Below are 25502 nucleotides of genomic sequence, written 5' to 3'. Positions count from 1 at the left end.
AGCTTCTGCTTTGGAGGCGGCTGCCAAGTCTCAGCATGGTTCAATACAACCAGAATTCAATAGTTCGTTTTGAAACATTTTCTATAAACTGTAAATATATTGAAACCGTATTGCATGTCACATTTTGTGTAAAAAATAAAAGCAATCCATCAAAGTGAAACAAGGCTCACATTTATTCTTCCATAAAAACACACAATGACGTTATGTACAGTAGAGGCATGCAACCGAACAAATGCTAGCGAGTGAACACAGTTGAAGGCAGTTTCCATGAATATTATGATGATGACGATGATGTTGATGGTGATGTCAAGGAGGAGTAATTGTGGTGATATTGAGGCTTGCTTTGAAAATCAAGGCGCTCCCCACAGATGACACTCTGGATAAGCCACTCAGGAGACACCAGTGGGACTTGAAGCGACGTCACATTTTTCTCAATAAGTGGTGGGCAGGAATGGTCTGACACCACAACATCATACTTGCCTGCAGGAACGTCTACAAGTGAAGGGGGAAATCTAAATGTTGGTCACTTAGTTAAAACAGAATATTGCAACAGTTCCAGTTTTCTTACCGGAGCCGTCCTTGTCGGACTGGAAATGTCGGACGGAAGAAGCGCCGCCCATGGTGACGAGCTGGGCCCAAAGCTCCACTGGCTTCTCGAACACCAGGAAAAAATGCAGGTCCTTGAAGGGACTGCAGCGGGGATGCCTGAGGAAAAAAAAACATACTGTTTGAGAATTATGAGCCAACATTTTCTTTCACTTGCAATGATGTTCTATTTTCTTAGCAATGAATAAAAAGAATAGTTGGAAGAAATGTTATTTTGGGCACTGCACAGTAGAAAAAAAAACTGTTCTTTGGATGAACATCATATCATACTTCATAAACAATTTAAACAGGATGTGGGGAAAAAAAACGTGAAATAATTTAAGATTTTTTTTTTTAATTCTTAATTTATTAATCACGTTGTTGTTAATTTTTTAAAATAACAAATCGTCACTAAAAGAGATGTAACAGCAAATGTACAGCCAGTAGATGTGTAACAAAATAAAGAAAGCAAAGTTTTGCTTTGAAAGATGAGTGCATGGAATTAAACCAAATCGTTCCACTTAATATATCGAGACATGAATCGAATGATCTTTTATTAGCGATTTATCTTTGAAGGAACCGCTACTCTAATAGAAACCTACTAACAAATTCATTCATATTGTAAAGTGACAACAAGAAACCTATTGCATCACACCCTCTCGAGCTGAGCCGCAACACATCAAATCGTAATCCCACTGAATCGAAGGGGCTGTTCCGCTTTAAAATAAACCATCCTTGAATTGTATCACATCTTGAGACGCCTATCAAGTGGCCTACTGGAGAGATACCAGGCTAATACTCAGATTTACAAACATTCTCTCTTACCATTCCACGGTGGCACCATCTGGTCCCAAACCAGCAGGCAGCAGATAGTTCCTGTAGTTGAGCAGTTTGTTATCTTTGCAGCAGTCTCGCACCCAAAAATGCGAGACACATGGCACACCGCTGGCCAAGCACAGCAAGTATTTCCTGGTACGGCAGTGCTGGTCTACGATGAGAAGACTCTGGTAGGCCGCCTTACACTGAGGGGAACACCGTAGCAAGGTGAGGACGAATTCAAAACCAATGAGTCATTTCGTATCATCAGAGCACTTGCCTGTTCTTCATTGAAGTCTGGCAGGACAAAGCCTCCACCTGCCAGGAGCTGAGACTCGGTGTATGCTTTGTTAAATGGGCCGGTCTGCACATAATCTACTCGGAAAATAGAAACAAGAAATGTCAATCCAGCCACCGGGATGGTTCCACTAGGAAAGGATTGTGGGCCTCACCCTCCTCCTGCTCCTCCTCCTCATCACAAGTGAACTTATTGTTCAGTCGGTCGCTCTCAGACGAGGCAGTCAGCATGAAGGCGAAGCCCATGAAGAGAGACGCGTTATGTGGCATTGGGCCGTGAGACTCGGCCGGAACGCACGGCTGAGCGGCAAGATCTGTGCCGCTGCCAGACGTGTTGCACACACCGACCCGCTGAGCTAAAGGACAACACGGTACATTCATGTTGTAGTATATACAGTATCAAACTTGGAAAGAAAAATGGAAAAATCCGTTCACCCAAATCAGGTGGAAAAATGTTTAATATGAAATTGTAGTGTTTCGACATGAAACGCCAGTGATGTTACAGACAATGTGCTTTTTCCCAATCTTCCCTCCACCTTTGAACCACCACCAACAAAGCACCACCAGTGCCACTTAGTTCATTTACCAAATAAGCCTCAGCAGCAGCCCGCAAACGGCACGGGGGTGGGAGGACTTGAGTTGATATGACTCAGTAGTAATGCTCAGCACAAAACACACATATTATCACTTCCAACACACACATGACATCTGGTAATCGCATCATAGCAATCATTTCAAAAATATAATTTGATTGAAAAAGAGCCCAGGAGTGCAAAGTTAAAAACGGATTCAATATGCTTAAATATTTTAAAACGCACCAACTGGAACCGATTAAAAATTGAATTATTTCCATTAGTACAATTTTTGTGTTAAAGTGTTAAAAAAACGGTGAAGTATAAAGATGGTTAAAATCTAATAAAATCACATGTATTGATTTTATAAAAAAATATATATATATATGAAAAATAAATAGAATTAAAAATTAAAATAAAAATATGACATGTCCTCCACTCATGTTTTTGGTGATAGCGTCTCTGTACCGGCTTTGGCGCTGGCACTCTTGCGGCTTCTTTTGGCCGGCGAGCTGTCGTTATCCAAAGTCCGAAGCCTTCTCTTACTGGAGGGGCCTGCGTTACGAGGGCTGCTGGATGAACTGTGGTTAGGAGTGTTTGCAACCCCGGCGGCTCCTCGGCGGCGCCTTTTGCCTTCCACCAAATTATCTGCATGAAGAACGGGGATTGTGTCATTAATAGGAAAACATGCTTGTGGTTAAGCCCAACACATCCATTGTCTTTTTTTTTTTTTTTTAATATTTCGTCTGCCTCGCAACCCTCAATTCCTCTGACATTTCGGCTTGGCATTCTCTATCCAGGCTAATTATGCTGTCTTGCGACGTGTGCATGTGCTTCCGTGCCTTACCGAGGCTGATGTCAGACGCCTTGGCCAGGGGTGTAGAGGGCTCGTAGGGACCAAGGCTATGGTGCTCCCTCAGCCTGTTTCCCTGCTCCAGGGAGAGGATGACTGACGTCCTGTTGTACCATTGCTCTTGGCCCTCCCTCTCTATATTATAGAAGAGGTCTTGACCTTCTGTTCTATAATCTTTCACCACACCTACAAACAAGAGAGATACACTTGAGCAAACTGATTTCACACCCAACTTGCCTCATTGGGTTTTCCACTTTGAACAAATTACTTATTACAAATCATGCTTGCCGACAATGAAGGTGCTGTATTATTATTTTTTTTTAGAAAAGACTGAGGAATATTAGAAGTGAAGTAATGTATAGCAACTGTTTCAGAGAAGCAAGATCATTTAAGAGTATTTTCTGATACCATTGGCTACAAGAGTGATTCTTGGTGAATGTGCGGTTTTGTTCTCTTGTTCTAAAATCACAAGATTCTGGCGTTCAAAAATTCTTTATAATCTGAGAACAACACAAAGTCCAGCTCGGTGACGCCAACATTGCCATCGGGCAGCATGTGTAATAAAAACAATAAAGAAATATTCATACCTAATTAAGGACACATGGTCAAATTATACACGTTTGTAAGTGGCAAAGGATGAGGCCAGTGTACATCTGTTTTAAATGGTTAGGATACATAAAAGAAAATGTAAAAACAAGCGTCAAACATCAGCATTTGCCAAAATCAGCTGATTCAACATCTTGAGTAGTCCTCCTGACTGACTGGGAGCATTACACAGTGTTTGTTAGCACCCTCTGTTGGCGACTGTTTGAGAACACAGTCAGTTGACAACAGACCAGGAGAAAGCTGAAAAAAAGGGCCGCTGTCCATAATGTCGTAGTTTGTCTTATGAATAATGTTGTTAAAAGCAAGAAACATCACAGGTTAGATTAAATTAATAAAATTAAAAAAAAAAAAAAAGATACACGTGTGGGCTGATATTTGTGCCACTAGAAACTGAATCTGAATATCATTGATTTGAATGTGAACTGCTTAACTTGAATATTTGAATTGAAAAATGAATGAATGAATTTAAAACTGAATTATTGAAATACATAAATTGCATAATTATTTCATTTGAATCTGAAATTTTCAATCTACAATTTATGTAATCCAATAATTCAGTTTTCAATTCAAATATTCAAGTTAAGCAATTAACATTCAAATCGATATTCAGATTCAGTTTCTAGACCGCAAGGGTGCCTTTAGGATGACATACATGCTTACTTCTTAAGTATATAGTAGAAGATCTCTCACAACCTCAACTCAAATGTTACAATGATAATGAATCGGCTCCGGCTGATGAGCAACCAGAGAATTCCAGCAATGTGTCATGTGCTGTGTTATCCATAATCTCCTTTAACCAGCTCGGTTTTGATGCCATTCATTTACTATGATAACGGTTTGTCATACATGAATCCCTCGCTGACCTTTATCAATCAAAAAGCACCAATAGAAATCAGAGCTGTGTCAAACCCAAAAGGAGTAATGCAGCAGAAAATAGGCTGATGCGAGTTTAGATCTTGTAACTTCACCTACCTACACTGAAGAACTCATCTTCCACCAAAGCAGTGACCTCAGTCTCCATTGGAATGGGATCACACAGCAGGATATCTTTTCCCGCCACTTCACACTCATAGCCATCATCAAATCGCAGGCGGAATCTTCCCTCTCCGGGATCTTTGACAATGCGGCCAGAGTAGAAGTAGCCGTTGGACGACCACTTGGCCACCACACGTAGTCCTACAAAGCTACTTCCGGCTAAGCTCGCCTCCTCTGGGGACGATTGGAGGGAGTTGGAGTGGCACGGGACTTCATCGTCTGTGGGGGTGACAGGGACGCGAGGGGGGAGTGTGTAAGGCTCATCCTCTGAAGAGGACAGGGGCTGACCTTGAGCGCTAAGATGCGGCAGTGAGCTCGCACCGCCTCCTTCCCTGCAAGATCCAGAAGACTCGGTCAAACCAAACTACATGTTGAAAATTGACAATGGGAATAAACAGCTAACATGAAGAATATTAGTGAGAAGAAAAGTGTAGTGTTAGATTACAGCAGGTTTTAGGCAAAGTTGTGTGAACATGCATGGTGAGCCTCTGGGAGGACTCACCTGGACGGGGGTCGGCCACGTTTAGCGCGTCCTTTAGGGGTGCGCGAAACTAAAGCCTCGGACTCAGTGGTACCTTTGTCCTTTGTGACCACTGACCCTGCCCTTTGACCCCTATTACCCCTCTGTTTCTGCCCGCCTCCCCTTTTGGGACTGCAGACACACAGAGGGGACAAATGGAGACAGTCAGGTTGCAAATAATGAGCGACCGCAGATCGGTGTATGGGAGCAATCTGCACCTGATACAGGCATGATCAGTGAATCACTGAGAGATTAGGGTGTTAGTCAAAGAAGGTAAAGGAGTGACACAGGAAAAGAAAAGGGAGTTTTTTTCACTGATACTGCACAATGAAAGAGAAAATCCCAGAAGTCAATACGCAGATCAGAGATGAAGCAGTACCTGACGGATTTGGCACTTCGGCTGGGCGGCATGATGAACTCTGGCCTGGAGAGACCTGTGGTGGTGCTGCTCGCTCCCCCAGAACTTTGCTGCAGGCTGGAGGCCTTGGAGGACAAGGAGCTGATGTCACCGAGGTCTCCGGAGGTGAGGGAACTGCTGATGGTGCGGCACGGGGAAATGTCATTCTCCAACATCTGACAGTCCACTATTGGGTCCTCGTTCTCCTAACAATGACAAGATCCTTTTTTGGGATTTTATATATGACGACATTTTCAAAGTTGACTTGGCAAAAGGAGCACTACACAATGGACTGGTCGCCAGGTCAGTGTACCATTGCACCATTATAGGACCTATCACGTTCCATGATGGGAAATCATGCATGGGTGGGAAAAAAAAAGAGTGGCATCACTTACCTCAGTGACTTTGCGATCCACCTCTTTGCCATTCTCATAATAAACATCTGTAATAATCCGTGTGATGGTGGTCCGTACTTCCTGGATGGTGCGCACATGTCTGCGGTGGGTGGGCCCAGAAGTTCTTCGAAAGGATGAGGTCTCTGGTTCGCCCTGTCAAGTAACCTAATTAGCTATTCAATTATCTTAAAAAGATGCTTCTTCATTTAAAAAAAAAAAAACTAAACTAAAAAAACAAAACAACAACAACCATACGCACTTTGCCAGCTGGCGAGCACGGCATTGTTGGAGAGGGTCCGGCTTTCTGGCCAGCTGCCTGCTGATAAACATATATTACAAGTTTGTTGAAAATACAACACAAAATATTAATGTAATAATCTATTTCATCGATTTAGATGCATAGGACGCAAGATTGCAGTTATTACAAAACATGAATCCAGTTATCTATCCAATAGCAGAAGCATTATTGAGGTCATGTTCAGATTTAACTCAAAGTAGAAGCCAATTTAGAAAATATGGGGAAGGGGGAATAAACTGACCAGTGAAATATGAACCAAATAAGATCTTATAATAAGGCATGAAAATGTGACAGAAGAACCTTGTCGGATGGGGTAGCAGCCATAGTGTTGTCTAAGGTGTGCTGGGATGTTTCCTTGTGGTTTGAAGTGGGCAGCTGTGGTCCTAGCCTTTCTTCAGATTGCTCAGCTTCCGTTTCTTTGGCAGCCTCCGGTAGCAATGGCAACACATCCGGCTGTAACGCCTCAGACTGGCTCGGAGGCAGGCTGTTACATCCTAGCGATGAAGTCTGGGAACTTCTTTGTGGTGAGCTGAACAGCTCTCCCCTACAGAAGCAAAAACATTTTTTAGAGAACCTCAGAGACATAAGTGAGGGACTTAAGAGTTAGTTGCAAATCTCGCTAATAGGACATTTTTGCCTAAAAACTTTGAATTTGGCACGCAAGCAAATCAACTACTAAAGAATGGCTACAAAAAATTATAGTTTTAATATGCCTCAAACTAGAGCCTAGATCTAGATCTAAAACTTCATAAGATGACCTGAAGAGGAATGTGTACAAGAAATGCCCTTGCTTTACAGTGCTCACTTTTGAAAACATTGCAAAGCTTAGATGTTATACTAATAAGACTGTTCCACAACTTGTACTGTTTAAAATATGTCTCCTCGTCACAACGCTTCTTTCTCAACTTAATTGCACAGATTATAATTTACACCTTTTAAAATTGGTTTCAAATGCTGAATGTTTTTTTTCTCGTCTGTGGTGAATAAAATTCACATTGCTGATGACAAAATGCAGCAACACACACAAAAAAAAAGATTCACCCTATTTCAAAGCGTGTCCCAAGAACATATGCATGTAGTGCTTCAAATAACCATATGCCCAGCGGCATGATAAGCAAATGTAGGTCGCTCATTCCTCACCCCAAACACATACACAAGACGACCCAATTATGGCAGCTAAAATATATCACAAGGGAACTTAATAATTCCTGTTTAAATAAACATTCAATGTTGATCTGCCATCGGGTAAAGATTAAAACTATTAAAACATTCCTAAAAAATATATATGAAATAAAATGTGTTTTGAAAATTTCCTCTAGCAGCTATCAAAATAAAATATCAAATAAAATGCCCAGTGAGTGCATGTTCGAGCAAACGTCAATGAAAATGGGAAGAAAGATCATTTGTGTGCTCGCACCAATCACAGTTCCTTTGACAATTGCACACACAGAAATCGAAGCTCACCTAAGAGGTGTGTTGTCGCCTGCAGGAAGATTGTCCTCTTCATCCTCAGCGTCCTGTCGTCTGTGCACTTGCCTGACACGACTGAACACCGACGGACTGCTGGGACAGAAAGCATTATTGTTGTAATTGTTTTCACCGAATGTGACTCATCTATTTACCTTTTCCCAAAGTGAAATAAAAACATCTTATTCCCAGTGCATGAGGTAGTATTAAGTGTGAAGATTGTAAACTATGGTACCTGGTTTCATCCTTCACGACAGTGGTAACCTTGGCAACAGATTCATCCTCCTCTGATAGTGCTGGCTCTGCAGAGGAAGCGTTGAAATCGTGTGAATGCAGCATCTCCATGGATACAACCAAGCCAGAATATGCTCGGCAGGCCAAATGGCTCTTACTCTGCAGACTGAAGCGTTCTGAGCTTCCTTCTTCAACGGGGGTCACTAACTTCATTCTCAAACTCAGCCTACTGTCCCCTTTCTCTGCCAACCCGTTTCCACATTCTTCCAGCTCATCTTGGGCTGCCATGACCACATCAGCATCGCCATCCTGGGCAACGTCTGACTTGTCGTTAAATGTCTCTAAGATAAATGAAAAACAAAAATAATGTCACTACTTGATATTTACGATTGCCTTTTCTGTACGTTTTTGATTGGAACACACCAATGGGAGTGCTGTGTCTCAGTGCCGCCTTCAACTGGTTGATTAGAGGAGGAGTTGCTCCAACAACTGGACCGATCAACTCACCGTCTTTAGGGAGTGTGAAATGGAAGGACATTTCTGCATAAAAACAAACAAAAAAAAAAAATTAAAACATTTTTCAGACGTTAAGTTGGCTCTGGTGCATAAATCACAAAATTCAAAAAATGCGTCATGGAAAAAACTCAATATCGCTGCCAAGTCACATTTTTGGAGGAAAACATTCTACAAATTCTGAATAAAAAAATAATGGCGCTATGACTGCCACCCAAAATCCCTGTTCCCTAATTATGTTGATGGCAGATTTGAAAATTTCGCTTCTAACGAACTTGAGTTTTTTTTATCGTTTAAAATAGTTTATTTTAACTACAATCTCACGTCACATTGTGGCAAAAAGTAAAATCCTGCCTGCAAATCCTTGTTGTGGTGGATGCTGCATGCTAAAGACGGGATTGATAATGCACCAAAAATATTTGCCAACCGCCAAGCGGAAGTTGAGGCATGAATGAAGAAAAAGGCAGAAAGGAAGTAGTACTTGTAGTCATGGCAACTAATGTGAGTGCTGCCTCCTATTACATAAACAAACCCCAGCCAAGGATTTACTACTTGCAGCATCAAAAAGGCTCAATAGGATTCCAGATTTGGCCACAATGTGACACAGTATTCTAGTTAAGGTAAGCTATTTTAAATTAAAAAGAAAAGTTCTCAGCAGTTAGAAGAAGTTTCAAACCAAACGGAGCACTAATTTCCATTTTTTTTCCCAAGTCGCACCGGAGTGAAAGTCGCATGACCGGCAAAACTATGAAAATAAGGCGAGACTTATAGGCTGAAAAGGACATTTTAGCTGTTATCACAAATACAAATTTACAGATGTGGCCATCATACCTCCTGAGCTATCACTGAAGCTCTTGTTTCTTCGGCCCTCGGATTCTCGCACCGAGGGCTCATGGCCATTGGTGGATGGAGACAGATTGCCTGAGCTTGAAATGGAACTCGTGCCTTTTAAAAGTGTTTTGGGAGGAGCCTGTGAGTCTCTATCTGTAACTGTGACAATGCGCCCATCTGAATCCTCCTTGTCACCAGAAGACATCAGCTCGCTTTGAGAGAGGACTAAAGCAATACTTGAAGAAGCTCCTTGGCCTAAAGTACTCTCATCCTCCATTGCCTCATCCTCCTCCTCTAAGGCAGGTTCTTCTTCAATATCTGCAGGTTCATCAATTTCAACTTTGCTCTTCTGACTATTAATCGATCCAGAGTTCTGCGACTGTGATTGAGAAGGACTCTCGCCACTCTGTGCTGCATTCACGACACTCTTTGCCACCTCCAGAACAGACATAAGAGAGATCACTGACTGTGATTGCAGACTGCAGGGTGTCACGTCTGACGGAGTCTCAAGCATACAGCTGTTGACAATCCCATCGGAAGATTCAACCTTGGATTGTGAACAAGACACATTAGGAGGGCTTGGCTCTTTGATAACAGTGTCACATCCTTTCGCATTCACGTTGGGTACATTTAAGAAAGGCGTCGGCTGAGTCGAAACTTTGGAGCTGGAGTCATTTTGTGAGTCAGTGCGGACACCGTTGCACTCGCTCATCTGATCGGAGCATGAAACGACAGAGTCTGTGGGATGTACTCCAGGGTGCTCTTCCAACTCTTCTATTTGTGTGGCCTGGCTGTCCTCCATGATCTCTTCCGCGTCGTCGTCGTTGTCATCGTCGTCGTCGTCGTCCTTGTTCACAGAGAGTTGCAAAGGCAATGTGAAAGCAGGAGACGGTTCCTTGCGCGGAGACTCAAGAGAGGAAGAGTCAGTCTTGTTATACGATGGTTGCTGAGCCTCCTGACTTTGTGTTGGGACAAACACATCCTGAGAAAGAGTAACAATGAAAAAAAAAAAAAATCAAGCATGAGATATTAAAGGGCATAAATTCACTCACACAGAATTTGGGACACTTGCACAATACAAAGTGAGCCAGAAATAAGTAAGTAGTAAAACATTCCGGTAAAATTCTCTTGATAATTTAGGTTGTCATACTTTTCCCCGTAAAAACAAGACCAACTCTTTCAAATTTTGTGACAGATTCTTGAGAATCTTAATTTTTGTTTTGCTGGATTATTAATGGTGTGTTATTTTTGCAGAACATCAAAAATAAATTTTTGTTAGGGCACATTTACAATTCAATAGTCTACATTTAAAAGCGCATTTTGTCATACAGTAAGCCACATAATGTTGTTGATTTGTAAAAGAGTCAATGTTTTTTGTATCCTTATTTAAGTGAAGCAGTGTATACAAGAAGCAGTTCTCACTAGGTAGTGGATGGAAAAAGTTGAGACAAAGGCTGAATTCATGCATCAAGGGAATTGAAAGATTAAAGATAATTCAATACCGTATTTTTGTAACCAAGTCACACTATTTTCAGTTTGGCTTCTTCTCCGACTTATCCTCCGAGTTTGTTTTTTTTTTTAACAGTTTACCTTAACTATAATCTCGTGTCTAATTGTGGCCATTGGTAGAATCCTGGTTGGTTACTGCACCTTTTGGTGCTGTAAATAGGAAATTCTTGTTCTGGAAGATGCCAGATGCTAAACTAGAGATACATCCCACAATAGTTGCAATGACTACTAATTCTCCCAGTTCTTGTACTATTTTCTTTTGGCAGTTGGCAAACTACGGCTTTTCTATTTACAGCACCAAAAAGCGCAATAAGTCACCATGATTCTACCTGTGCTACAGTGCTAGTTAAGGCAAGACATTTTAAACTAAAAAAAAAAAAAAACAATTAATTAATTAGTTGAAAGGGGAAGTTTTGAACCAATTGGCACTCATTCGCTGTCGCCAAAACAAAGTGAACATGGATTTTGTAGTCCGAGCTCTACTGTACTTGGTCTCAGTTTTTGTCAAATATATTTCCCCCAAAAAATGTGACTTGTATTCCGGAGCAAATTATCATATACACTTTCTTTTTCTTCTTCATGATGTATTTTTTTTTGACTGATAAGGCTAAAGTCATTCAAACAATACAGTACATAACATAATGGCCTGTTGGACCCCAAAACGCACAACAGCAAGTTTTATGAGATTCAAAAATGTGGTACATACGTGCGAGAATTCGGGCTGAGAGGGTAAAGACAGAGGCTGCTCTAGCACAAAACCGGGAGAACTCTGGGATATAGGAGTTGAAGTGGGCGGTTGTGGCTTAAAAGAGCCCTCGGTTTCCATTGGCACTTGTTCCTTTAGAGCAGCTCGCTCTTCTGCAGGCTGCCAGGTATCCATGGGCTCGTCGGCACCTGACGAAGAAAATCTTGCTTATCTCAAAACAGGGATCCTACAGGTTTCTTCAATATACATTTAAGATTTTTTTTTGCTTAATATCCATTTCACAGTCATACCGGCAAAGAAAAAAAAATCTGTGAAATTAGATTCATTTCTCCAAAATAAAGAACAGCCAGAGTCACAGCTGCCAGGTGACCGAGAGGGAGCCTCGTCCGCAGCTCTCATTCACGCGAATGGGACCAAGCCAGTGCTGCGTATGCTCGCCCAAGTTTCAATATTTATATTAAATATGTATTTAAGAGTTGAGGGGACTTCGGCCAGTTGTATGTGAACAACGTAAAATTCTGATAAAAACAGAACGCTCCCTCACCATGTTGGCTCTCTTCTCCAGTTGGTGAGTTGGGGACAATCAAAGGTGCATAGGGAAAATTGTCAGGGGTCGGCGCAACATAATCAACTGAGCTCCTAGGGGATGAAATGAAAATTTCAGGTCAGATCTCTCTATGGTGGTTGTTGGTACACCAAAAGTATGTAGAATTATTACGCGACTTACTGGGATAAGCTCGGCGGTGCGACTGTTTCCTGTCCAGAAAGATGCAAGAGCCGAAGGGTGTTGGCTGGTGTTGAGGTGGGGTAACCTTTTTGCTCTGGCTCGGACACTGTACTGTCTACTGCAGCACCTGGGAGCAGCACAACAGCGACAAACCACATTTCATCAAACAATTTTACAACAAACTTTAGTTGTTTATTAACTCTAATAACTAAAGCTAGCTGCATCTTAAAGAATATCTACTGAATTCTCCATGTGTGCCACATGCAAATGGACACACCTGTCTTGTCAACCTCAAACATGTCCTGCGGAGATGACATTATTTCATGGTCCCGCTGTTCCGGCTCAGCAGATTCCTTGAGGCACTGTGAGTGCAGTAGCACCTGACCATTCAGTGTTTGACCTGATTGGCTGCTGGAGCTCACCTCAGATCTTGAGGAGATACAAAAACCTTGAATTGGCACATTCATCTCAGATGAATGGAAACAAATCCAAATCAAAATTAGCTTTATACCTGACTACTTTGCATATCAGATCCTGTGACGTCACAGGGTTGATGTTGTGCTCTGAAAGAAAAGGCGGCACTCAAAGAAGGCAGAACTACACTGAAGGTTAGACATACTTCAAGTTAATTTCGACACTTTGAAGTGATACAGCTCTAGTTTAGCTTGGGTTGTCAATAAAAGCTTATGAGAGTCTTCAGCAATGCTCCCACTAATTTTCTATGTGTCTGAGCATTCACACAAACTCCCAGAGCTCCTTTGTGAGCAACATTCACCGATGTATATAAGAATGGCGCTCCATGCACATTTCATGGGTAAGAATGCAATCATACATTTTCCCTTGTAAGGTATATCTGTAAGTGCTACTCAAATAATGCAGATTTGTCTGCATTATAATCTCAGGACCATCAACGATAAACCTAACCTGTCAATCACGATTCACGATACTGAGAATATACTCTGAATGTTCGATGCAAACAGTGAAGTTCGTTTAATTCGAGGCACTCATTACTCCATATAAGGGAAGATGGTGTACAACAGACACTAATAAATTGTTTCAGTGGAAAAAACAATATAAATTGGCACGATCAGTGACAGGAAGTCAACCCCATAAAATTATTTGCAATATGTTGTACTTGCCTTCACTCTAAACATGGCATTAAGATTTACATTGCGTTTGGTGAATGAGTTAAGCAGCAAAATCCACCATCTTTTAGCCATCTCGGGGGGCGGCCATTTTGTCATTTTCTGTCGGCTGAAAATGACATCACAGTTGCTCCCGAGCAACTGTTAGAACTGTTATATGAGCCACGGCTCATATTACGACCAATTATGGCTCACCTGTTTTCTGAAGCTATGCCCACTGATAAAAAAAAACACTAGATTAAACTAATAATATAGGCAATTATTAGTTGTTTTTTTTAATTAAGGGAGGCTTCAATGACTTGCTGTTTTCGCTATTGCCAGCAGAGCTCATTTTTGATCCCTCGCAAATAAGTGAGGTATTGTCAGTTTTGCTTTAAGAAACAACAAAACTAAATAATCTTTAAAAACATTCAGCATCACATTCTTTATGCGTCATGAACCTCTCAGTACCTAGTTTGGAGTGTGTCTCACTGACTGCTCGAGGCTTGTCACGCTCATCTCCCTTCTGGCTGGTCACTTCATCAATAAAATTCTGACTCTGAGAAAGTGCAAGGAAACCAAACTGCGAGTCTCCATCTGAAAGACAAAAATTGTATCACATAACCGTTTTCAATGCTGGGGCTTCGTAGAAATGTAATAAGGGCCCTACCATTAGACTGCTCGCAGGGTGTGGTGGAATCCGAATCCATTGGCAAGTTACTCCTGAAATATTAAGACGGAAATTAAAAATACTTGTCTGACTGAGCATGAGCAATCTGCAAAAACAATGACCAATGAGGGTACTTTAGTTTGTTTGGAGGGTTGATGGTGAGAACTTGACTCTCTTCTTGACATTCTTCTTGACACTCTTCTTGGCATTCAGAACTGTGGTTGTGCAGAGCAAGAATGCCTGGAGATAAACAAATACAACAACGCAAGTGTTTCTGTTAGGCTGTCAAATACACGGCGGGTGAATGCTTAAATTGTTGAAGAAAAAAAAATTACCAGGACCAGCCTGGCTGTTACTACAACAGCTCTCTGATTGGCTATCAGTCTGAGAGCCTCGACTTCCTAGTGGTGGCGATATCAGCTCCTGGAAAGATAAGTAATTATTTATGTTATGCTAAGACAAAAAAAAAAAAAAACAACAACATTATTGTATACAATTGGTTGAGTGGCGTCTGTGTCCACAAAAATGATTGACAAATATCAATGACATTTCATGCATTACTTTTGTGTTTAAATGTTGTGCATTGTTGTGCAAAAAATATGCAATTATTTTGTCATTTCATTTGTTCTTGATTAAAAATGTAATGTCTGTTTATTAAAGGGGATATATTCAAATGAGCTCCATTTTTTGTGGTGAATGTTTTAAGTATTGTATTATATCATAGCAGAGAGATGGTGGGGTACTCATTGTATGATGAAAGAGTTCAGGGGTACACAAAACAGGTCGGGCACCATCGTTTTCAGATATTAACAGTGATAATTTATGAATAGAACCAGGAGTGCTGTAAACAATCAAAAAATAATGACGATTCCAATGGTGAGCAACTAATGGGATGGCTCCCTAATCGTATAATCAATTTTATAGTTTTGTTGCCTATTGCCCCCCAGCAGCACCTTAAGGGGAACACATGACCTGTATTATTCAAATCATATTCTGTAAAATGTTAACGCCATGAACTGGCCTGTCTATATGCAACTATTGAGGAAAATATTGTATTATTTAAATGCAGTTATTATATAGTACTGACACCACACAATACATAACAGAATCACCAAAATTGCTGTGTTTCAAATTCAACTTTGTCACACAACAACACTGATTGACGCAATCAGATACAGGCTTATAATTAAACAAATAAATTCTTCTTATGCTGCATTTTAAAGAGCTGTGCAAGTGCATGGCATCACTGTCAATAAATCGGTACCTTTTCAAACATGATTTTCTTCAGAAAGGCGGCATGGCTACTCTTGCAGTCTTGATCAATTGTGGAAGCGTACCTAATGTTATGCTCGTACGGAGGTTAGAATGCAGTCTGTTAAAATCAAACCAGCACGAAGCACGAAGACGTCTTGCGGCCTAACAACAAGACGGTGACTTCCAGTGCTCGTTTCGCGTCACTGTAAATAAAAGAGCCCGGCCTCCGTATAGCTGTCTGTTGAATGACTGTGACGAGCAAGGCGTAATGTTTCGACATGTTTCTTTTGGCGACGCCGCTTACCAGGACCGGGCTGCATGCGCTGGGCTGCAGGTTTGATAGACGTCGGGCCAGCACCGCTCGGTAGCTGCTCTCGGGGTCGTCTTCCAAGGCGACGCTGTCCGGCTGGGAGTCCTCCACGATGAGACACGGGTTCTCCGGCTGCGGCAGGCTGGAGTCCAATTCACTTCCGTCGGGATCCATGAGGTCGGCCCGTGATCACCAGCACATTCACTGACGACACACAAAGAAACATGTGTGAACGATCGAGTCGTCGCTTGTTATTTTTGCTTTTGGGAACAGTCGTCGCACTTCAGCTAAACTCGCCAACCGTTGCATTGAGCCGCATATAGTAGGCACTATGTACTTAATGTGTCGACTATTGTCTCTTTCATTTGGCACAAACACAAATAATACACACCCCTGCTCAGCCCGGCAAAATGAGCTGGGAGGAAGCCGATTGGCTTGATCGGAGCTGTGACGTCACTCAAGACCTTTGCTTGGTTTGCTGGTTAGAGGACATTTGTTAGTACTTTAAACAGTGTTGTGCAAGTCACTTCCAAAATGTAATACATTACTAGTTACTTTCTTTTAAAAGGAACGCGCTTCTTTACAGTATTACAGTCTATGTATTACTTATTACTTTTTCCTTACTTTTAGGTCTTAGTAAAGGGGGCGGGGCACAAAATTAAAGTACAATGAGGTCTATATTGCCTCCGCAAGGAGTTACCATGAATATCTGAATTACAATTATGTAATGACATAACATATAGGACTGAGGTGTCAAACTATTTTTTGTGGACGGGCCAAATCTTAGTTATGATTTCCGACTGTGAACCCATATAAATGTATGATCACATTACGTTATCATATACACACAACAAATTGATGGAAAGCCAGTCAGTAATTGTTTGTTCAACAATTCTTCCATTTATTTTAAAAGTGGAGGATTGACATCAAATAAATGATGACATCTCATATCTCAGTGTAGTTAAAAGTGAAGACAATGTCCTAGAAACAGGAAGTTGGCGCATATGATTTACCCTTTTTCTAATAGCTTGTAGTGTAAGCTAACAATCAAAGAACTTGGCTAAATCAACTAGAAAAATTGGTTGACAGAAATTTTTGCCTCAAAGCTGGGGGTGGGGTGCTTTCCAGAGTAATTGATAGAATAATCAATAATATAATCAATTTGAAAAAGATGTGTTAATTGTTAGTGACAATCCTCATTATTATTAATAGTCAATGAATTTATGTGAAGACAATGTTCATGTTAATGATGTTTCACAATATTTAGGAAACAGATAAACACCAATATGCAACGCACTTTTTCCATAAATCTCTTCAGTTATTCACATTTCCAAATCATCACTTCTACAACATTCCTGAAAACTCAAATGCGCCTTCAATAGTGAGATATTTTTAGAACAAGCCCACGAGTTACTTATATGGTCCTTGGGAGCTAACTGGAGTCCGCGTGCGCCACGTTGTTGACCCTTGTCTTATATTATTTCAATGATAAAAATAAAAGTGCACTTCAAGAACGAGGTCTAACAGCAAACAGACCAGGCATGTTTTGTAATTATTTTCGAACTTCAGCTTATATTCTGTCGTGAAACAGCAGCAATAAAAAAGCATAACACCAGCATAACAAATTACTTACTTTTAAAATTTCAAAAGACACTGAGACTGAGAACCAAGAAAGTACCATTTTTTAGCTGACACAAATTAAAAAGAGTGACTGTATTTCCTGCTTGAAAATGTGAATCTCTTCCTCCATTGCTATTTACATCAAAACATGTGTGACGTCACTCCTCCAGACCGAATGCTAAATTGTGAACGCCCAGAATGCTTCCTTTGAATCCGTAAACACTGTAGTTCCCCATTCTATATTTACAATAATAATGTACTTTTTTTGCTGTGTGTTTTTTTTTATTTTGCTCCATGTATGCAGCATGACACAGAGACTGAGAACTGTAATTCCATTTCTAGTGTCAAATGTCACTCAATACTTCACAAATGCCCAGCATTACATTTCAGAAACAAGTTGTGAACTCATAAAGAAACTTGAATTTGATTATTTTACTGAGATAAATAAAAATGTGTCATATTCGAAAATGCTGTTAAATGTTGAGTTACTGTGAAATACAGTTCGGTATTACCACATAATATCTTGTATCCTTGGTTAGCAAAAGTTCATTGCATCTGTCAATAACTGAGCTATTTCCGTGTTTTTTTTTTTTTTCAAACAACGCGTAATTTTGACGCTAACCCAAATATTGATCAGCCGATCTGTCCCATTCCATGTGGTGTTCCCCGATGTTTCATGGCATGCAGCTGGTTCCCATGGCGACAGAAGGTCAATGCCATTTCCTGCAATATGCTAATTGGGATCCAATATGGCTCCTGTGTCCATGCATACATTGTGCAAAAATGAGACCTGAGGTGTATAAGTGGGCCTCACTTGGAGTGCTTTGAAAAGCGTTGACCTCCATCTTGTCTTCATCCTCTGAAACACTCTTTCCATTACGCTACATGCTCTGAATGATTATAGTTTAACTGTTGCAGAATGGTTTGACTTTTGCTGGATTCTTCCGTGAACAGGTTGCTTGTAGGGTGTAATCAAGCACACAGCGGTTTGGAGACGGGGTATCACCGCTTCCCCAAGGAGGATCTAGCCAAGTGGAGGGACCACTAAGCTGTGTCGAATGGGCTTTTCTTCATAAGGATGGTGCCGTTTTTACCCTTTGTTTTGGCCTTGCCCAAAAAGGCTAAGGGGGAGGGGAATGACTTTTAGATAAAGAAATGGTAATGGGCCCCAAGTTCAGACTTGAATCCGCCTGAAATGCCTGGCATGACTTTGAAAAAAAATCGCTGAATCTTGAAAACCATCCAGTGTTGCTGAATTAAAACAAATTGGCAAAGAAAGGTTTAGGGGACGAGTACTTTTTCACAGACAGATTATTGCCCGGGCCGATTATCGGCGCTGGTAATTTGTCATTTTGCCAATTATCGACATCTGCGTTTGATTTGTTTTTTTTATTCAAAGGGCGGTAAATTTTAAAGTTGGTTTATTTTGGCTCGCTGCAGCATACTTTTCTTTTTTTCTGCTGTGCTCGTGCCTCTGCCTGCAGAAGCAGATTGCCTCACCCACAGCACAGGGTAGTAGCCAATCAGCAGTAAGCTGCCTGTTTGCTTTTTCACGTCGAGTCACACGCACTATGGGAGAGGTGCCACGAACAGAGGGAGGTAAGGCAACACATTTTTCCGGAATGATAATAAATGTCAGCCTACTGCAACTCACAACCAATTGAAACATTAGACTTCTTTTAAGTCATATAAACATAAGGGACAGTTCTGCTCGCCACAGTAAGCTGCCTTGCCTTGAGGCTAAAACGAATCACTCCCTATTCTAACATTGCAGAGATGATTTGCTATTTGAACGACATGGCTCCAGAGATAAGTAAAGTTGATGATAATACTGAGGGAAATGGTGATAAGAGTAAGAAGTGAGTGAGCGCCAGTTTATGCGTGTCTGTGTGTAAGCCACATGTCATGAAAAGCTACTACTAGAAAATTCAACTTTATTTATAGAGCGCTTGAAAACAATCACCGCTCCATACAACAATTGACGGCAAAGTACGAGTGAAAGAAACATTTAGAGCAAAAAATGTCACTTTTTCTTCTTTTCTGCTGGCAGAACATTCACAAAAAGTGGAGAGGATAAACAGCCATTTTGATGTGATGTTTATTTTTCTGGCTAGTTGCTGTGTTGAGGAGGAGCTTTTCTGTTTTGGAATTTTAAAATAAGATTTGTGAAAGATAAAAATTTCAGTTCTTGTGGATTTTTAGAAACCTATTTGCTGTAGTCAACTTTCGACAGGTGTTTGTTTTCATGTAACTATAAGACTTGCAGCCGGGCCTGGTAGCTCCCTGCACTTTATGTTTAACTTTTAAAACAAAGTTGTCTATTTTCTTAGATCTAAAAAAGTTTCTACATGTTGTAAATCACAAGTTGTTTAATAAACGTTCTTAGAGGTATTTAAACGAAGGCTGTCACTCGGTGGCGTGAGCTCAAAGTTGACGAGAGAAGAGCGATCGACACTACCTTTTGGCTTTGTTCCTGCTGGACTAGTAAGTAGCTTTCGACGCTCAAATCAAAATGATATTGTAAATGTTATCTATCGAAAATTTTCGTGGTCGCGATAAATTGCGATCAGCTTGATAGTTCGGAGTTCCAAAATGACCCAGCCGCGCCACAAACTCAAAAGTACTCTATAAAGAAGAAAAAAATGCAACGACTACAAACGCTAACACGCAGTTTGAGTCAAGCCAAGAATACCTTCATGTCCTGTGTCATATTGTCACTTTGTCACTGTCATCTTTAAATGACTAAAAGCATTTTAGTCGTTCAAAAACCACAGTGACAATAACAGATTAACAAAGTAATTTGACTAATCAACATCAGCTATGTATAATTCTCCATATACATTTCTAATAACGGAATTCTAACAGCAGAAGAAACAATACAACGTGAAGAAACGAATGAAGAGTAATACTTTTCCTGAGGGACTGAAATGTCTAATCATGCAAATTGTGCAGGGTGGGTATTCAAGCAATGCGGCACCTTCCTGCCGGTAGCTGTACGTGTGTCTACTGTGAAATCATCCAACATGTGTTTTATTTATTTGTTTCAAGGCTCTAAACTCGTCAGTGCGTCAATCGCCCACGAGTAAGGTGAGGAAAGAGGAGGGGCGTGTTGGAGGAATATGGTTCAAAACCAAATGTTAAACGTTAAACATCGTTATATGATATTGTTTAGAGACACCTCATTCATCCTTCATACAGCCACTGGAAACAGAAATGTAACACAGTCTAACTGCAGACCACCGGGAGATCAGATTTCACGATGCTATGCGCTGGTTTTCATAGGAAATGTGTTCCGCTTCAGGCAAAACAGTCCCACTTTTGTCCATTGGAGCAGCCATAATTAACGAAAACTGAAAGTTCTTAAAGGGACGCTTGATTGAGGTTAACATTGGCACTTATATAATAGTTTTGCAAATTCACCCCCTTTAAAGATTTTTTGTGATGAGATTTACGACAAATTGGCACGCCCCATTTTGGAGCTCGGATTGTCTCAACTGTCTACGTCACAGCAGGGAGGCAAGTGAGGTAATATTGCCTGCTTTGTCTGAAACGGCGACTGGTCGCCACCAAAATGTAAATGCACATGACTATTCTTGCCCACTTCAACCTGTGAAAGCATAAAAGCATTTTGCACAATCGTTTGGATTTATTGACATCAAACGTGAGCTCATGTGATCACAAAATCAAAATTATCGTGCCAATCTCTTCTCCATTAACACCGGCTGAAGTGGACAAGAGCAAGATTGTGCACCTGAACCCTGACTGGTTATATTTGGGACATTTAGCAATGCCAAAGTTTTGTCAAGTGTCAGGAGGCAGACGGCGTGTAGTTGAAGGCCGCAACAGCCTGCAGGTGGGCATGGATGTTCATCCCCTTCCGTGCCCTCCCCAGCAAACAGTAGGATAACAATATGGGTGAGAGCAACAATTAGCTTCAAAGGCATAAGCACAACAAAATTGGCTCCATGCTGTCAATTTCAGATGAAGACCTCATCGAACCTCGGAGGTGGTCTTTGGGAACACAAATGTCGCATAGCGAGCTTCACGACCACACCGGTTGCCGCGCCTTGATGAAAATTTTGATTATGAAACCATCCGGCACACCCACAAACAACCATAGTGAGGTTGATGCAGAGCAAGAATGGATGGATGGATTGAGCTTGTTATTGAAAAAATGGACCATTCTGGCTGGATGGACCCTTTAAGTGTTGCTTTCATTTATTATTAATTTAAAAAAAAAATCTTCGGTTGTATTTCACTGACATTTACATTTGTTTGATTGTCTTAAAACACTTAAGTGGGAAACTATGCAAGAAGTAAGAGTTTGAGAAGAGGGAAATACTTTTTAAACAGCATTATATTCATTACATTTAAATGAACATCGTTGTCATATCCTATAAATTGTTGAAATATTCCTGTCAGACAAAAATGAAGCGCAGGTATGTCATTCAGAATTATTTTATTTTAGTGGAAAAACACAAATGTGACATGCTGTATCTTGCGGCATACAAATGGCAACTCTGCTCTTAATTTTGAGGGCTAACAAGCAACATTCATTCAAATCACTTCTATCATTATTTGACACCCTCAGTTTCCACGGAGACGCTGCACATCTTGAGACACTAGTGTTTATGCAAATTACCTTGCAGCTACTGTTGGAAGGAGGAAGCACAAAGGAAGTTGTTTTGATAGGATCTTTACAACATGCCATACACATGAAATCAAGAAAAAGCCGCTAAGTGAACAGCTCCTGAACGTAAATAGGCCTCTTTTGTATAATTTGTTGTCTGCTCTAAATTGCAGCACACGGATGGAAATACTGCAAGTGGCTGACAACCAGTCCAGGGTGGACCTCACTTCTCAGTCCGAGTCAGCTGGAAAAGGCTCCAGGTCACCCTTATGACCCGAATGAGGACAAAGGCATCAGCATCCCAATATTTGCTCTTTGTCCCCCCCCACACACACACACACACAATAATTGAAACAATTCAATTCCTTTCTAATGTGCCATAACTCATTTTTCCACATTGCCCGTGAATGCTTCATGAACACACATCAGCTAGATGTGATCACATGTACTGAAGATCAGACAAACATGGCACAAAAAAGCAAACTATTCTAATCAATGTGTTCCGTGTTGCCGTTGGACATTCAATTATTTGTCTACTTCTGCTATACTGTCATTGTGCTTAAACTCGACCAGAGTTTGTTTATTTAGTTCTTAGATCACTAATGGAGAGGAGCAGCTGAATGCGAGAGGATGTTCATTTGCTGAAAAGTTGGCATGCTCCAGAAATATTTGTCTGGCCCCGCTTCTGAAATGATGGCAATGCCCCTGGGAATTTGTCTGCAAATTTCTTCTCCATTCGCCCAGAAGGATGTTTTTGTCTGCTCTAGTTCACTCTAAAGCCGTTTGATTGGCTTATGGTGCTTTTTGCACTAACCAGGCACAGAAAATGACCTTCACCGAACTCCTTAAGCCCCTATCCCACTGAGGGGCAATTATTTCCAACTGTCGGTGAAGGTAGAAAAATGCGTATTCACGTCAGGGTTCATTCAAGGTCGCAAATATTCGCCAAACGTTTATCAGACGTTGGGCAGACCTTCACCTGTACTTTTCTTCGTAACGAGAATTGAACATGAAGATGTACAAAATTTTAGTGGTGAACATCTGGCGAACGTTTTGTGAACGTTTGCATCATTCAACAAACCCTGATGAACTCTGACATGAAAGCAAGATTCGCTGCCTTCGAAAACACTCGCAATTGTTTGCCGCTCAGTGTGATAAGGGATTTATAAAAGATTGGAGGCATGCATCCAACCATTATCCATACCATAAATCAGTAGGGTTGCGGGTGAGCTGGAACCAGCTGACAAGAAGTGGGTATACCTTGGAATTGTTGGCAGCCAATCACACGGCACCAGTGTTATTTTTGTCAACGGTGACGACGATGAAAATATTTCGTTAACCCCCCTTTATTTGATGACGATAACGAGACGACAAGCTAAACGTGGCTCTTTGATGATGAAAACGTGACATGACGTACATGAATTTTTGGAGACGAGACAGGACGAAATTGTTAGCGTGTGGTCCGTCAGGTGGTCAAAACTGATGACATCATTTCCTATTGCACATGTAATCAAGATAGCCTTTGGACTTTGTTCTTGTGTTACTATGTTAGAACAAGTCTACTACAAGTCTGTTGTTAAAACTTTTTTTTAATATTGCTTTAAGTGAAATAAAGCCACAACAGTGCCAAACAAAATGTTTTGTTTCTCGTCTTATTTTGAAGCAATGAGCATTGATTCCACTGTTACCACTTTAATCTGTTTGAAATGCATAATCCTTAGTAGTCGATCAGAAAGTCTTTGCTATTGGGTACAAATCTTGTATGCCTATTTTGAACTCAAATGGACTAAACGTTTTTGAGTCTTCGTCAACTAAATTTGCGAAAACTGGACTAAAACTACATTTTGTTTAGTTTCCATCAACTAAAACTATAACGAATAGGAATGACTAAATGGTTAAAACTAATAAGCATTTTTGTCCAAAAGACTAAGACTAAATCTAAAATGCCTGCCAAAACAACACCACACGGTACATCCTGTACCGACAACCATTCACACCTAGAGAAAATTTTGTCTTCACCTAATGCGCATGATTTGGGGATTGGAGGTGTCAAAAATTACTAATTAATTGACAACTAAATTGATAAAAAATTAAAATTGATATGCAACAACTATCTTATTAATAATCGACCGTAGCCATATAACTTAACTAACACATCAGCAAGGTCCGTTTGTAGCCATTGTTTAATTTAAAATTGTCAGGATCGATCGCCGGTGGGCGAGGAGGAGGCGTTGTCACGATCGCCGTACGGCGAGGAGGGGGTGGACCCAAAATGCGAGGAAGCGGGGAAGCCAGGCAAGGGCTAACTTAAGAGGATTTTAATGAGTGAACTAAAATGGACAAACAAGGTGCTGGGAGAAACAAACAAACGAGGCCAGGTGCAAACATAACACAGACAAACTAAACGTGACTAGACTGAACAAAATAACGGGGACCAAGGACCGTGACAAATACGGGGGGTCGAGAGCGGGCGCGGGCGCGGGCGCGGGCGCGGGCGCGGGCGCGGGCGCGGGCGCGGGCGCGGGCGCGGGCGCGGGCGCGGGCGCGGGCGCGGGCGCGGGCGCGGGCGCGGGCGCGGGCGCGGGCGCGGGCGCGGGCGCGGGCGCGGGCGCGGGCGCGGGCGCGGGCGCGGGACGAGACCAGACGAGAGCAGTGAGCGGCCGTGACAGTCCGCGATCTTAACCCCCTAGTCCAGTCCTTAAGTGAGCAGATGGGGATCAGGTGTGTGACGGTAACGGGGAACAGGTGCGTGGCTGGTGAGGAATGAGTGCTGAGGGGAAACGCCCCACTCAGCTGACAAAAACAAACACATGGCGTGGGGGAAGGAACGTGACAAAAACAATAACAAACACACCTGACATGACCGACACGGGTCATGACAAAAATAATCCAAATCAGCCACTCCACAGTAATTAATCTCTGATTTTTGCATTTAGAGAGGAATAATGGTCATGGTCTCATTGTTTCAGAGGCGTGTCCAAAGCTTTTTGTCTACTGTCATGTTTTAATAATTTGCTGAACGCTGATCTCCCATCCAGTCGCTCTGGTTCACAGGTAAACCGATATAAACCCTATTTTAGGGAGAAACAATGAATGGGAGCGATTACAATCGTGCTGACCCTTTTCTGCCCATTGTCTACAGAATATAAGACAAGACAACATAACATTGCAAGTCAAGTTTAACGTCTTCATCGTCATATCTACTGCTCGGGATAGTGCCAAATAACGTTGAAACATGAATGCTCAGCCATTCCGCAAAATGTCTCACGTTCGCCCCCCCTCCACTGGAACAAGCGCACGCGCTGAATCTCACGTGGGGAGTATTTGACTCCGCACATCCATTGTTCATTTGCACGTAGTTCGAGCAACAATTAAGGAACAATACGACATTACCTTAGAAGACAAGACGAATGTTCCACACGTGTATTTCAGTGTCCCGTTGCACGCAGGGAAAACACGTCCTCCATCGCTCAGTTGCTCCTTTCCTCTGACAACAGGCAAGGTGCGGAGTACACGCACACGGTCTAACTACA

At 41.5% G+C, this 25502-nt stretch overlaps 1 protein-coding gene across 8 annotated transcripts; it reads right to left on the bottom strand.

Moving 5' to 3' along the window:
* Positions 1-149: 149 nt before the first annotated feature.
* Positions 150-25502, bottom strand: tp53bp1 (tumor protein p53 binding protein, 1). Of its 8 annotated transcripts, none has more exons than XM_088295788.1 (29): positions 25363-25502; positions 15714-15923; positions 14491-14578; positions 14290-14395; positions 14156-14208; positions 13957-14082; positions 12873-12924; positions 12639-12790; positions 12362-12488; positions 12179-12273; positions 11635-11822; positions 9420-10401; positions 8499-8615; positions 8234-8416; positions 8077-8143; positions 7839-7937; positions 6675-6918; positions 6336-6395; positions 6077-6229; positions 5664-5887; positions 5267-5416; positions 4702-5096; positions 3118-3309; positions 2739-2918; positions 1854-2054; positions 1682-1776; positions 1411-1607; positions 569-705; positions 150-492 (listed from the first exon to the last, which is right to left on the bottom strand). In XM_088295788.1, the coding sequence occupies exons 2-29, from the start codon at positions 15891-15893 to the stop codon at positions 275-277; spliced, it is 5061 nt and encodes a 1686-aa protein (XP_088151914.1). In that variant the 5' UTR covers positions 15894-15923; positions 25363-25502; the 3' UTR covers positions 150-274. The 8 variants fall into 8 exon arrangements, with proteins under 8 accessions (XP_088151914.1, XP_088151917.1, XP_088151918.1 ...); XM_088295791.1 differs by having other exon boundaries at positions 6336-6392; XM_088295792.1 differs by having other exon boundaries at positions 7839-7934.

Source organism: Idiotropiscis lumnitzeri, chromosome 5, assembly GCF_059441095.1.
Source record: "Idiotropiscis lumnitzeri isolate Australia: NSW breed Sydney's pygmy pipehorse chromosome 5, RoL_Ilum_1.0, whole genome shotgun sequence".
In the NCBI taxonomy this organism is placed as follows: Eukaryota; Metazoa; Chordata; class Actinopteri; order Syngnathiformes; family Syngnathidae; genus Idiotropiscis; species Idiotropiscis lumnitzeri.
This window is presented reverse-complemented; position numbering and strand designations above follow the sequence as displayed.

Bases quoted from the DNA above. Each gene is read 5' to 3' on its own strand.
- tp53bp1 (XM_088295788.1), bottom strand. From the start codon at position 15,893: ATGGATCCCGACGGAAGTGAATTGGACTCCAGCCTGCCGCAGCCGGAG. The intron at 6,396-6,674 runs GTTCTTCTGTCA...TATGTTTATCAG, and splicing joins CTGCTACCCCATCCGACAAG to CAGGCAGCTGGCCAGAAAGC. The intron at 5,888-6,076 runs GTAAGTGATGCC...TGTCATTGTTAG, and splicing joins TGGATCGCAAAGTCACTGAG to GAGAACGAGGACCCAATAGT.